Here is a 13,970-nt window from a genome sequence, read left to right on the forward strand (position 1 = left end):
AGTAAACGTGTTAAGGGTAAAAGACCAAATAAATAATCCCAATGTGTTCTGAAAATGTTTTCCCCCAAATAATGATATGTTTCGACCAAATATGCTATGAGGGAGACGATGTGATATTATTGGGGCATTAACGTAGGAAATCATGATGCACAGATGTTTAGTAATTTAATGGTGTTTGCACTTTTCTGCTTGTAGTTCAGCCCGCCGCCACTAAACGTCGCTGTTTCCCCTCGGGACAGTTCTTTTTTTGGGTGGGTGGGGGGGGGTGATTCATTTCATCCATCATACCCAGAATGCAAAGTGAGATAGCCGACCCTCAGTAGTCTTTCTGCAGCTTTCTTTTCAGCTTTATCATGCCCGGGAGGGACCCATACCCTCTTTGAGACACATACAGACACACACATCCAAAACGGCGACGTGGTCCGCCTCATGAGAACGCACGACGAGTCCCGTGCAGCTCGGACAGGCGGCCGACTTTTAGCCCTGATTGGCGTGAGCTGGTAGCGGCTGTCATGGCAGCGTCGGAGCTGTACACAAAGGTAAGCAAAGACGAGGAAAACTAGCCGTGCCCCGGTTACGTTTAATCCCGACTCCCCCTAAAAATGAATGAAACCGTGCAACCCAGCCTGAACCGTAGCGAGCAAAGGGGTGATGTCGTAGCGCTGATATCGATCGTTGCTAGGCGAAGGTGCATCATAGACATTATATATGTAAAGCAAACACACGTGTATTTTTGTTTCATCCTTATTTTTCATCCGCGATTCCAGTATGAATCATAACCCCGCGATGGGTGTCACCTTGATTGTTTACCCCGAATGTGTCATGCAATGTCGGCCTTGATGTGGCATCATGGGCAGGGACTAGTGATGATGCAAAGGCGGTGCCTCCCGTCACGGACACGCAGGGTTTTTTTTTCACCTCAAGTAACTTCCATTGATAGCGTTTACTTCATTATTGTTGACGTGATTTAATATAAAAGGAAGTGTGGTGAGATTTTATAAGATGTATGTGCTGTGAGACGATGCTCGAAAACGCAACCTTTGCACCAGTCGAGCTTGCATGCTTCTTGTTGTCGTGGATTGAGGAGACAAGATGAGGCCTTGACACATTCGAGCAGCTCGAATGTCTTCACTTGTATGTGTGATTGCAATCTTGCGAAAGGTTACTAACATGACGAAAAGCAGTCCGCTTGATGGCGATGTTTCGTTATTAAATGTTGTCAGATGTTTTTATAGATTCTTGATTTTATTTCCAAGTACTTTTTTTCATGTCATTTACTGTGATATTCATACAATTTCCCCCCATAATATTTACAATATAGCTGTATATATTTCATCAAGTAATATTGTATTTTTATATTTTTGTATTTCCGTCAAATGCCTGCATTTATTTGTAAAATAATCCATTGTATTTTGTTCTCTCGTTCCCATTTTTCCCAAAATGTTTTTTTTTCCCCAATTTTTTGCCCAATTTTCCCCAATATTTGTTTATGATTAGTCTAAATTTTCAAAAAATATCCATGTATACGTAACTCTTATTTGCAGAATTTTTCAACACAATGGTCCTTTGTTTATCGCTGGAGTTATGTTCCCCAAATTTACCCACATAAACCAAAATTTGAAGATTGAGTTTTTGTTTTTGCTTTTTCCTTTTTTTCAGTATTTGTTATTGTTAAGAAATACATAAAATGAGCATTTAAAAAACAAAATCAAGTCCAACTCAGAAGGAGGTAAAATATCAAGATAAATCGCAAGGTACACCTGCTGTAGGCATGGTCATGGATGAAAATCCATATAGTAGAGGGCAGATTTAAAAAAAAAAAAAAGTTTTTTTTTGACAGAAGAATAACTGTGTAAACCTGCAAAAGAAAAACATGCCACGGTAAGCAAACTACTATGTAGGGAACCCAGTATCAATATTTGTTATTTCTATTCTTTTAGTACTTGTACATTCTCATCAGGATCTTTTCCAGATTGTTGTGTCAAAATGTCAAAAATATGCTTTTAGACCAAAAATAATTTTAGAACAGGTTATTCTGATATACTGTATTTTTTAATCTTGGATCCGAGGAAGGTGTTCCGCTAATATTTTTGCGTTTTCCTTAATAGTTATGTATTTTTATTTTAATTATACTTCCCCGCTCATTTTTTATTGTATTTTTTTAGTATTGTTTTCAAACATTTTTGGCTCAATATTCAGTAAATAGGTGTATTTTCCATCTGTAATGTTGTCATTTTGATGAGTATTTTTGATTTTGTGTGTTAAATTTTTGTTTAAAAAAATCTTTGTGTGTGTGTGTGTGTGTGTGTGTGTGTGTGTGTGTGTGTGTGTGTAGCTAAGTCCTCCCATCCCCCTTCAGTGACAGCTGTTGTCATTGTTTTCTTGTTGAAGAGGGAAGCTGCGGTTGTCCTTTAGCAATTTGTGCTTAAAAGCTGCACCGCGGTGTACCATGCAACCACTGAGGACCAAATGATCTATTATAAAGGGCATGATGTGGTTTTGTCAGCAGTGTGTCCTGTATGTGTTCGGCAGTTTGGGTACCAGCCAGATGCCGGATTTAAGCATCACATCCGAACACTCGAGTATCCTCGTTGTGTTAGCACCTTAGCTACTGCGTGTTGGTGTGGGCTAAGGCCTCATAAAATCGGTGTAATATTGTCAAGCTACGCAAGGTCACTGTCTACTTGTGTGTCTTTGGCTTAGTCACCCATCCCCCTGCTTTGACGGTTGTCGTCATGTTTTGTTGTAGAAAACAGCACTCGCCATTGGCCAAGCAGATTGTAGCGCGTGAGAGTGGGCTGAACCCTCAACTCGGGCGGATTTCAGCGGGAAAAGAAACAAGCGTGATTTACAGCCGACTGTACCCTGAATTGCATTCTTTGAACCTGTGAATAGTAAAATTCTGTGTATAATTGATGTCACTTAAAATGCAATGGAAGGAAACTAAGGTAATTTCATGCATTATAAATGTTAAAATGAGTTTGCTGATCAAACAGCCATATCGGTCCAGATCATTTGGGCCCAATGTTTAAAAAATGGTATAGTCTGTCTTTGTGCCCTGTGAAGTGACGATGACATTTTAAGACATTGACTGGTTTCTGGTGCCACCTACAGTCTTGAGGTGAAACACAAGTCAACAAAGATTTTTCTGGTTGCTGACATGGTTTAACCGCCGCTTAACGGAGTGTTGCAAAATTGCAGGGAAATCAATGTAATAAATCATATTAAAATGTATCTCAAAAATTGTAATTATAATGATTTTATATGGTCCAAAATTTGCACAATGATTTACTTTTGTGCACAAAATCTCGCACGTCCAGCTGCAATCACATAGAAAAGTCAGAATCGTTGCATTTTGAAATTTTACATGTTTTACTCATCTGCTGGAAATTTCAGCTCCCTAGTGTTTTTTCCCCATTGATTCTTTTATGATATCATTAAAATAATCAAGCACATTTCCATAATTTGTAACATAATGCCACAAGGGTTAATACCAACAGGGTTAACTCTTGTGGATGCCCCTACCAGTACCTGGAGACCAAATTCTGTGGCTTCTATTATTTTTCATTTGTGTCTTGTTTTTGCTGCTATCTATTTATTCATAATTAGACTTCAGAATAATCTTTTTTGTAAAACAACACAGTATTTTATTCCGAACTGCTCACCAAATTAACCTTGGTGTTTTATTGAATGTTTTTAAGAGCAACTAAATGGCGGCATTCGCAGAGTAGCAAACACAGCGTTCAGTGTTTGTGGGGCTTTTCAATAACGCTGTGTGTCTCTGATGTCAAAAAAACACTCTTGTCGTTTACTTTTACCAGCACGGGGCCGAATACACTTTGCTCATTGTGTGTTTGACCCTGCCGGAAGAGAGGCTTATTGAGTGTGTGTTAGCTTAGCTGTGTGGTTAGCATGCACACACTGCACCTTTCTGCTCTAATTTATGCGTGGGTGTGTTTGATGTGACACCGTCAAGAACACCAGAACATACCCCAGACTTTCTTAGTCACACCTGTCCTTCCATGGACTTAGAGCTGGATAAAAATAGAATATAAAAATTTGAAGTTGAGTTTTACATCTAAAAATGGTGAAATTAGTGGACTATCCCTTAAAATGCCACAGATAAGTAGCTAAAACCTTTTGTGAGCATATCTTGTAAACCACACATCTAGCATTTTGCCGCTTTTGTAAATCTCAATATCACAATTTTGCTAATTTTCAAAAGTCTTTTTTTTAAATGGAAGTTTAATTGAATTAATACCATTCGATGGCTAGCTTTATGATAGAGATACGTTGCAAAGATGGATGCCGGCAATTTTTACTTTACACAAACCAAGTGTATTGTTGCAAATTTTAACATCCTTCTTGGATCACGTGAGAGAAATGCTCTAAAAGAAGAAGTGAAAGTGTAAATGGTTGTGAAATTGGTGTGAAGAGCAGCAAAGGGGGGATAATCTCACAATCAAGAAATGCTGCACTGCATTAAGATGAGTCACAGCTGAAAACTCAGCACACTATTTTTTTCCCTCTCTTGCAAAAACTAAAGATTCCATTTTTTTTTTTTAAATCTATTGAGTCTTCATGAAAAAAAAATATTGTGCCACTTGAGAATGTGAAAGTTGAAACAGAAGAATCCTCCTGTTATTGTGAGAAGATTCTGTAGGAAATAAAGCTCTCGTGACAGTAAAATGTAACATTTTTAAACCAACTCAATGTGTTTAATGTTGTTTATTTTTTGCTGTTGTTTGTTTGGCTCATTCCTGTGTTCTGTAGCGTTCTGCCGTTTGCAGCCTCAATTTACAGTTTAGAAATAACAAAAATCAGAAAATACACAGCACAACATCAATTAAACATAAATTGTTAAATCGCACACCCATTCAATCAGTAGCAACACAAACACATGGATTAATCCCTGTGCAGTAATCCTTTGATTTTTTGTGCATTTTACATTAAAGGTTAAGCATTGAAAGAAGAAACAAGGGAGCTGAAATTTCACCCAGATAGTGACATCATGTCAAAGTTTGAAATGCCACAACCAATTTAGTTATCATACTTCCTGGAAAGTGCCATTCCATAGCTAAAATACTGCAAGTTGAATGTGGAGGAATTTGTCCCAAAAATGGACACGATACTGCACAAGGATACCCTATTTAATTGCACTACTAAATGTATTTTATTAACTAAAAAAGAAAAGTTCTTTTTTTCATTTTTTTATTTGAACAATATATTTACCGTCGACACCTGCTATTCTTAAGGTAGAGATACCAGGCCAGCCGATCATTATTGGAGATCATCATATAATTGACACCTATTGAAATACATTGGGAGAAACAAATGCTCTTTTATTTCATTTAATTGACTTATTTTTTAATGAACCAGCAAAAGTTGAACATTAACACATTCTTCATGTATGTATGTTGTTCATTTTGTTTCGACCATCGCCTGAATTAGACTCGTCAGAAAACTCGATTATCTGCGAAATATGTCCAATCTGACATGTTGGCATCGCTGTCCTGACCCCGCTAGGATATATTTCTGAGGTCAAATGCCTTTTAGTAATTTTATTGCTTTGACCTTAGCTATAAGGGGTTGCATTGTAGCATTTTCAGCCAATGTGTGTGTTGTTGCCTCATGAAAATAATGATGTCACAAAAATCATCCATTGTCAATCCAGTGCTCCAACTACATCTTAACTGTAGGCGGCGGCCGTGGAGGCTTTGTGGAAAAGCCTTGTTTCTCCCTCAGCAGAGTCTCATGTGATCAAGGAAGGAGGATGGGAAGTTAGACGGACAGCTTGGAGGACCACTTAGCATGCCACAGGATCAGAAAGTCTTCCGGGGTGTCTGCGGAGTCTGCTCATGTCTTCTGATACTATGCGGGTCTTCTGTCCTGTAATGAATGTGTTCTTGAGTTGGATTTGAACGGTTGGAGGCATCCGGAGAAGCATGAGCTAGGTGCTTGCCCGACAACATGAACCGGGAACTGCAGTATATGTTCGTAGATGTAAGTTTGGTTTTGATATACGATTGAGATAATGATCATCAAGACTTTATTATTATTATTTTTTAATTTAATCTGAATTTTGTGAACTTGATTTATCCTTTTCTCCATGCTGTAGAAAGTGGAGTCCACATGGGGACACACCCTTAATTCGGTGTGTGAAGGTCTGCTGGGTCTAGACAATCTATATTTTTACATAATCTGTTTAAGTCTTACTGTCCACTTATGTTTTGATTTTGTCTTTGATTTCATATATTTGCTCATTTGGTGAAACTTGAATCAGGTGTTCAGATGCTCATGTATTTTAGGTCTTGAATGCAAATGCTCACCTAAGGTTTTAGTGGTTACTATTTCCTGTACACAGATGCTGACAAGCTTTAATCATGAAGGTGACTTCCTTGTTGCTAAAATTCTTCTATATTTATGTTGCCACAGTATAAAATTTAACACTACTGCCATCACTGATTCACATATTGTGATTACACGATGTTTAGTGTTTAAACCGAAGATCAGAATGTCTTGTTATCAAGTTCGGCTGCACCTATGAGTGGACTTCCCTGACAGCGCATTCTGTCCGCTAATGCTGAGGGTTCCGGCCTCATGGCGTCATGGCGAGCAGAAAAACAGCAGCTTCTCACATGAGTGGCATCATGTGACGACGCCCCAGCAGTTAGCTACTCCGTTGACTTGGCTTTTACTTGGGAATGTGTGCACTGACAGCATTTCACATTCCGTTCTGGACCTTGGGCGAAATGCGGGAATATCTTGATGTTGAGGAGGAATGTCGTCAAAAGAAGTTTCTCGAATACTTTTAATTGGGCAGAGATTGTGCACGTTTTTGAGATGGTTTAGCATTGCTGTGAGGCTTCAAAAATAATAGCTGTATCAGATTATCAGTTACACAAGAGTTGGCATTTACTCGTTGCTTTTTACTCGAGACGGAGGAGTTATATCACACAATACCACAATATCTCACTTTCACAGATAAAATCCGTCTGATTGGCCCACCTTTCTGCCATGATCTTATCTCTGACATGTCTCTTGTACAACATCCACAGACACACATTCACAGACTGACCGTTGACTTCTGCACTGCAGTGTCTAGTGGTGCCTTATACTAAAAATTTGCAAACTTTTTGGCAAACTTTTTGGATCATTGGCAGAGGACCTCTCCATAATCCTAGACAGTTACAGAGAGTGCATTTCAACATCTTTTTTGACATCTGGTGTTGACTGAAAATGAAATGACAGTTGCTCAAGTAACCTGTTCTCTTCTCAAGATGAGACGGGATTGGTCGCTGCATGAGTGTCTGAAATGTCATTCATTGGAGAGCAATTGGCAAAATGGCCGCCCCTTGAGATAGATAAAACCAGATTGTATTTACTGCTTAATTGATAGTCTAGGAGTACAAACATCAGGATATAGTGTTCACATGTGCAGTGCCGCATCGAAATATTAAGAAAATCTTTGACTTGACTTCCCCTTGAAGAGGTGAATTCATAAACTGCACCGTTGTCCCCCCCAAAACTTTCACCCTTTATTGATAAGACACTTTTATAGGGTCATAAAATAAGAATATATTTCCTAAAGATGTATAAAGATTTTTGTTTGAGAAAATATGGGACTTCTTTCCTACAGCACGCCTTTTTTCACACCTGCATCGGTGTGAAAAAGTGCCTTCAACAAAGATGTTGGCCATCAAATTTTAAGGTGGTTCGCCATTGTCAAAACATTGCGATATTCTGTTATAGCACTGCTGCCCAATACCTATTTCACTCCAGTCCTTTAGGGGGCAGTAACGTATTTCCCAAGTGCCTCAATGGAAAAAAAGCCAAAGTAAGTTGTTTTCACTTCTGTGCCATCTGTAAAAACCTGGCTCGGATGCATGTTGCCCGTAGTAGAAGAATAACAAAAATAAATTCCACAATGATGCAGCATTATCTGGATCCGTCCAGATTATATGGTAAATGGGTATTTCTCTATGCAAATACATTCATTGATATCATTAATAGGTATCACAAGCATGCCAAATAAAGTGATAAATTAGGTAAATCAACAGTGCACAGGTGCAGAGGAGTCATAGCGAGTCAGCCTGATGAAGAGTGAAAGGCTCAGATCAGCATTAGCAAGGCGAAGTCCTTTAATCTGCCAATGACTTTGTGCAGATTTGTTAACACTCCCCAGAGCTTCAAGTGTTCCTTTATGGCCGGCAGTCACCACTCTTCCGATGCATGTGACTTCCAAACCTCAGTCTGGAATAAGGACATTTATTGATGTTGCATTGCAACAAGAAAATTCCACTTTGGCATCATGATCCAACTTCAGAGTGTTGCGCATGAGCATCCCGGGGAGAAGTTCAGGGCGGCGTCAGAAATGGACTTGATTCAGCAGGTGTCTGGCAACACGGATGAACTTGTGATCTTAAAGGTGATTTGAAGTTTGAAGCATTATTTGTTTGTCGATAGTTGCCTTATGATTGACTAGAGATCAGTTTAGGGCTGCAGCTGTCTTGTACTTTTGTTGTTTGAATATCCTACCTAAAGAAAAAAAAAATCAACTTTGGTGTATTTGGATAAAAATGAAAAATACATTGTTTTCACCTGGTGAAAAACAATCATGAAATTAAAAGACCAAATAACAAATTTCCACTTAATTATGCATGACAAACGTTAATAAATTTTTCATGAGCGACAATTTAAACTGTATTAAGCAGCACACTGCTCTAGAAACGTTAGTTTTAGGCACAGAATAGAATAAATTTGATTCTAAGAGACTTAATTTTTTGACGGAAACAGTACTTCGAAAGTGTGATTTGTTAAAATGTGATCAGTAGAATCAGCAACCATGAGCATCAAAGTGTACAGTCCTATATGGAGCACTTGAGTGCTGCTAGCTAGCGGCTAATTCATGCTTGACGCTGGTTGACGCAACTGCTGCCAATGTCAGTGTAATTCATTTACTTGTGAGGGTCTTCAAGGGGTTTTTAATATCGGGAGTTGGAAGCAAAAGTGGCTGAAGAAAGACTAGTCAAGTTGTTACGCTACGACACGCTGCTGGGAACAACTTCAAAATGAAAGCGCACTAAGTCATTCCTGTCTATCTATTATGTTAAAAGTTTTCTTTTGAAGTTGGCATTCTCACCGCATTTATGGCGTGTTTTACTGTCATGCAGAGGATTAACAATCGTTGCCGCAATTGGCTTAACTTTTTTTTTTTTTCTGACATGGACTCTAGTAAGTAGTTATCTAAAAAAATTCCTTGTATTTTTGGGGGAACCAATGTAATTACTTGGACTCATTTCAGCCATAAATCCAAGTTGTACGCAGCTTTTCGGCCGAACGTAAACTTGGATTGGCTCCAGGTGACCTACTGAGGACAAGCACTAGAGAAAATACTGTATATGATTGGATGGGTGAATTAATAACAGAGAATGTCAATCAAATCTCCCCCTCAAGCTCCGGTGTATCATATGAAGTGTTGGTAATGCTATATTGATCACTTCTGGGCCCCAACATAACCACATCCGGGTTTTTGTCTGTTTTTTTAGGCGGATAGTGCAAAGATCAAAAGTTCCTGCTGAATATACTGTCACCTGTAGAAGAGAAAGTCATGGTAATTAAAAGGTGGTGTGGTTGGGTGAAATAGGATTGGTCAGCGTTAAATCCTTTGATAGCCTAATCAGCTCCTGATCCTTCGTTTCAGTTAAACCTGGATTAGCGTCATGCTATCCTCCCTCCTGTCTTGGAGGCCATAGCATTGACTCCAGGTAAACTGTCATGTTATTATCGGCATCTCTTGTTCAATCACAGCCTTATTTCCACTTACTTATATTGCCATAAGTGAGTTCAGTGCAGTATGATTCCCTGTAGTGATGTCACTGTGTGCCACGCTATACACACCCGCCATCAATTCAAGCCACCGTGGTTCCTCTTCTTTTTCGTCCTTGAAACATGTAAAATAATTCAGCATGTTCCAGCTGTCACCTTGTTTTTAATTCCCTCCGGATTGTGTCACCGTGTGTTGATATGCAGCGTATTTTACTGATTCCTAATTCCTCTTGATTGGGCTTGACGTCCCGCCCGAAAATGTGTTAAGGCGATAATGAGGATGGAGTTGTATGCTTACCAGTGCAGCGATGTTGCCGCCACGAGGTGTGATGTTGTACAAAACTTGTCAATGCTATTTTTAGCGCTCTTGCCTACCCATCCATTTATCCTTTCCTCCCAGCTCAACCCCTCTTGGTTGCTAGGCTGGCTGCAGTGGCGCTCTCTGCAGGGAAATGAGAAAATGAAGCAAGAAAATGGTGTAGCAGGGACCAGGAGACACTGAGGATGCATAGTTTGATTTAATTACTTATTTGTTCAATAGGTGCCATTGTACATTAATGAGCATTTCAGTCGTTACATTAAAAGAATATGTAATGTAAGATCACACTAGATCTCATTGTTAGAAATGAGCAAAATGATACTTTCTAAAAGTCACATTAAGAAACTCACTATTTAAGCATAAAGCTGAGTTTTCACCAGGTTTTACAGTTCAGGTTGCCATAGTAATGTTTGGAACAGTAAACTGTGTTTTGGCCGGATTTGGCATTTTGTGTGTGTGTGACTTCTTGATGTTTGCTTAACAGTGAACAAAAATGTGTCGTTTTGTGTTCCTCCCCATTCCTGTCTGATTGCTGCATGGTAGCGACAATTGTACAGACTGTTTATTGCACTCTATCTATCCAGTATACGCACTGCCAGAAAGGAGTCATGGTTACTTTTGTTGTTCACGTTCACAATGCGAGTGGCTTTGTGCCAGAAGAAATGGGAGAAAAAAAGCCATGGAATCTGATATTCTCAGATTGAAATCAGACCTCTTCTATCGTAAATAAAAGTCCCTGTACTGTCAAATGGGCCAGTTTGTTTTGTAAAATTTTGAGGCTAAAACATTAACATTGGAAATTGGGTCTTGAATTTTTATTTATTTATTTTGCTTGTTCCTTTTCCTCATTCCTGTGTTTTTTTTTCTGCCACCAGTACTTTGTTACCGTTCAAAAAAAAAAAAAAACGCCTTTGCAGGTACATTCAATAAAACAAAATGATAGCACAGCACACATCATTTCGGATTTAATTACCTAAAATAGTTGTTAGTTTTTGGTTGCTTGAATAATAATCTAATGACAGTGAAATGTCACATTCATTCAGAGATTATTCTTATGAATTATTATACTCTCATAGGTAATTGTTCAGCTCTTAAATTTGGCTGCAGTTTTCCTATGGAGTTTGAATGTTATCCCTGCTCTTCGCACATTACAATAACGCACGTTAGGTACAGTTGTCCCATAAATGCGAATCTAAGCATGAATGGTTGTTCACGTGTGGCCTTAGATTGACCTGCCTAAAGTCAGCTGGGTGAGGATTGAGCTCACCCTTGACCCTAATGCGAACAAGATGATAGAAAATGTTTGGATTGCATTATTTTCAAGATCCTGGTAAGAGTTTATTCAGAACCAAAGAAAGATATTGATTTTTGTTTCAGATGACACTACAGAAGGCATCTTACGATTGCAAGTCAGTTAATTCTATTTTTGTTTTGTTTGTCATGTGACAGGTATGCAGCATCCCACTATTAAAACCAGTCACTCAAATAACACTCAGGAAGTTGGCGTGACCATGATGTCATGATTCAGTTGACTGGTAGTGAAGCAGCGGATCCAATTAAAAGCCTCGCTCTCGTCATGCGCGTCCGCAAGAAGGACTCTCTGTCCTTCGAGCGTGGGATCGCAATAGTCGCAAACGAATCGACGACGCAGTGAAATCGACAGACGAGCAATCGTGCGAATTGTCAAATGTCCGGCATTGCAGCGTGCCTTCATTCCTCGACTTTACTGCAGAACGAAAATCCTCTCATCTGTGCAGATTATCACACGCAAAGGTTTTAGGGGCTTTAAATCCTGACTTGTGTGGATACACATCAGACAAAAGTATTTGGACACCGGCAACCCCCTTTGCTTTGAAATCCCTCATAAATATCCCAGTGCAGAGATGTTATGATTTTCTGCCTGAGCTGAAATTCAAACCCAGAATCTCTCAACTGCCATATGGTAACCTCTGGTTCTTTGCGTTTTGAGTGACATGATTTCATGTCTGCAAGGGAATGTGGGATTACAAGTCACAACTAATCAAATGATCCCAGACCATAACAAAATGTTTATAAAGGGCCAGATCAAATGGATAACACTCGCTAGAATTTGTTCCGCTAAACCTCTTTAAAGTACTCTTTCCTTTTCGTCTCGCTTATATAACGCCAAATACCACACAAGTAGCCGGTTGTTAACAGAGGAAGGCAATCCCAAAAAATTCTTTACAATATTATGCTCTAGTCTAAACATTCCATTCTGATTAATATTCGGGTTGTGGAATATCAGTTAAGCAGCAAAATCTACTTGTATTGATCCTTCTAGGGGAGGGAGGGGGCATTTTGTTGTCGCATAAAATTATATCACATTTGCTTTGTGCTCAGGTAACAACAAATCTTATCTCAGCTTGCGAAAATCACATGACCTAAATTAGAAAGCAGGTGAGCTGTGATTGTTACCTGAGCCCTGAGCTCCTATTTCATTATTTATATATATATATATATATATATATATATATATATAAAATTCATATAACTCAAATGGAATATTAATCTGAATGCTAAACGAGTGGGGGCGCATAGAATACATTAATGCAAAGAAAGGTTTTGGGTCGTTTTCCACAATTCAGTGGTCTTATGTCATTACAAGGAAGACCGCTATGAACGAGAGCGTGTGTGCGTATGATGGGGGTTCTACCGCCTTGTGACTGGCTGCATTCATCGCTGTTTTTCCACGCTCTGTGATCAGCTGATTACATCCAGTCTCGACTTCATGAGTGCTTTTTTTTCCCCCCAATAGTCAAGTGTGTGGGCATCTGTCTGTCTATGTGTGGTAGAGAGAGAGACAATTGTGCAGCCGCATACAATCCACAAGTGCTCAATCTGCTTTGTCGTTTGCCTTCGCAGCGTTGCCACAAATGTCTGGCTATTGTCGATTCAGTTTGCCTGAGGCAAAAAACGCTACTTCCATTTGGTCAAAACAACATTTTCTATGGATATAGAATATATTTGGAATACATGAATCCCCTGCTTTTTCTGCGAGACAAGGACACAGCACTGTTGTGAATACCAAATAAGTAATAGATGACGCCATCCCAATTTGTCTGGAGTAATTCTTTAATGCATCATGTCATATAAAGAGGAGTACAAATGTTGTGTTACCTTTAAAAAATAATAGCTTTTTTTTCAGCCTCAAGCGTTGGTTGGTTGGAATTTTATGTTTTTTGTTGTTGTTACTTGTTTAATTACTTTCTTTATCATCATTGTTTGTCCGATAAATTCATTATTCAATGCCATTGTTTGTTCGCTAAATTGAAAGTCTATAAAAAGAAGTGAAAAAAAATCCTCCTGAGATACGACATGGGCGGGATGCAATTAATAAGTACACTGACAAAATAAACACAACATTGGAAACAAACCAATAGGGAATTTAAAAATAATTCCCAAGAAGTCAACAGACATACGTAGCAAAGACTCTCCTAATTTCTGCCAGCAATTCAGGCTAAACACAGATTCATCCATACCTTCAAAGCTAATATTTCAGGAGAGATTCATCAGTCATCTAGTCAACTAACTGTTAAAAAAACAGCAAAACACTAAATACTCTAATGCAATGTAAAACTTTTTAACATAATGCATACCCCAATGTTTGTTATCGTTTAATCACAAGAAACAAGCTTGTGGAATTTAGCTATTTTAATTGCTAATAAAAGAAGCTAAACAACAGACGACATCTTCACTCATTGCATCCTGGCAAACAGCATAAACAAAAATAAACCAAATGCAAGGTAATCAATTGAGCAAAATAACACGAAAATATAATGAACAAAGGCTAACAGTTGAGGGC

General features: G+C 38.8%; 1 protein-coding gene across 3 annotated transcripts in view; it reads left to right on the top strand.

Moving 5' to 3' along the window:
* Nucleotides 1-361: 361 nt before the first annotated feature.
* myo5aa (myosin VAa) overlaps nucleotides 362-13,970 on the top strand; it is a 47,932-nt gene continuing 34,323 nt past the window's right edge. The window contains exon 1 of one of the 3 annotated variants that reach the window (XM_088412940.1): nucleotides 362-539. In XM_088412940.1, the coding sequence (XP_088269066.1) occupies nucleotides 513-539 (27 nt within the window). In that variant the 5' untranslated portion in view covers nucleotides 362-512. The remainder of the gene's footprint in view (nucleotides 540-13,970) is intronic. The other 2 variants (XM_088412938.1, XM_088412939.1) reach the window with 2 other exon arrangements.

Source organism: Hippichthys cyanospilos, chromosome 4 (genome assembly GCF_059441005.1).
Source record: "Hippichthys cyanospilos isolate Australia breed blue-spotted pipefish chromosome 4, RoL_Hcya_1.0, whole genome shotgun sequence".
Taxonomy (NCBI): domain Eukaryota; kingdom Metazoa; phylum Chordata; class Actinopteri; order Syngnathiformes; family Syngnathidae; genus Hippichthys; species Hippichthys cyanospilos.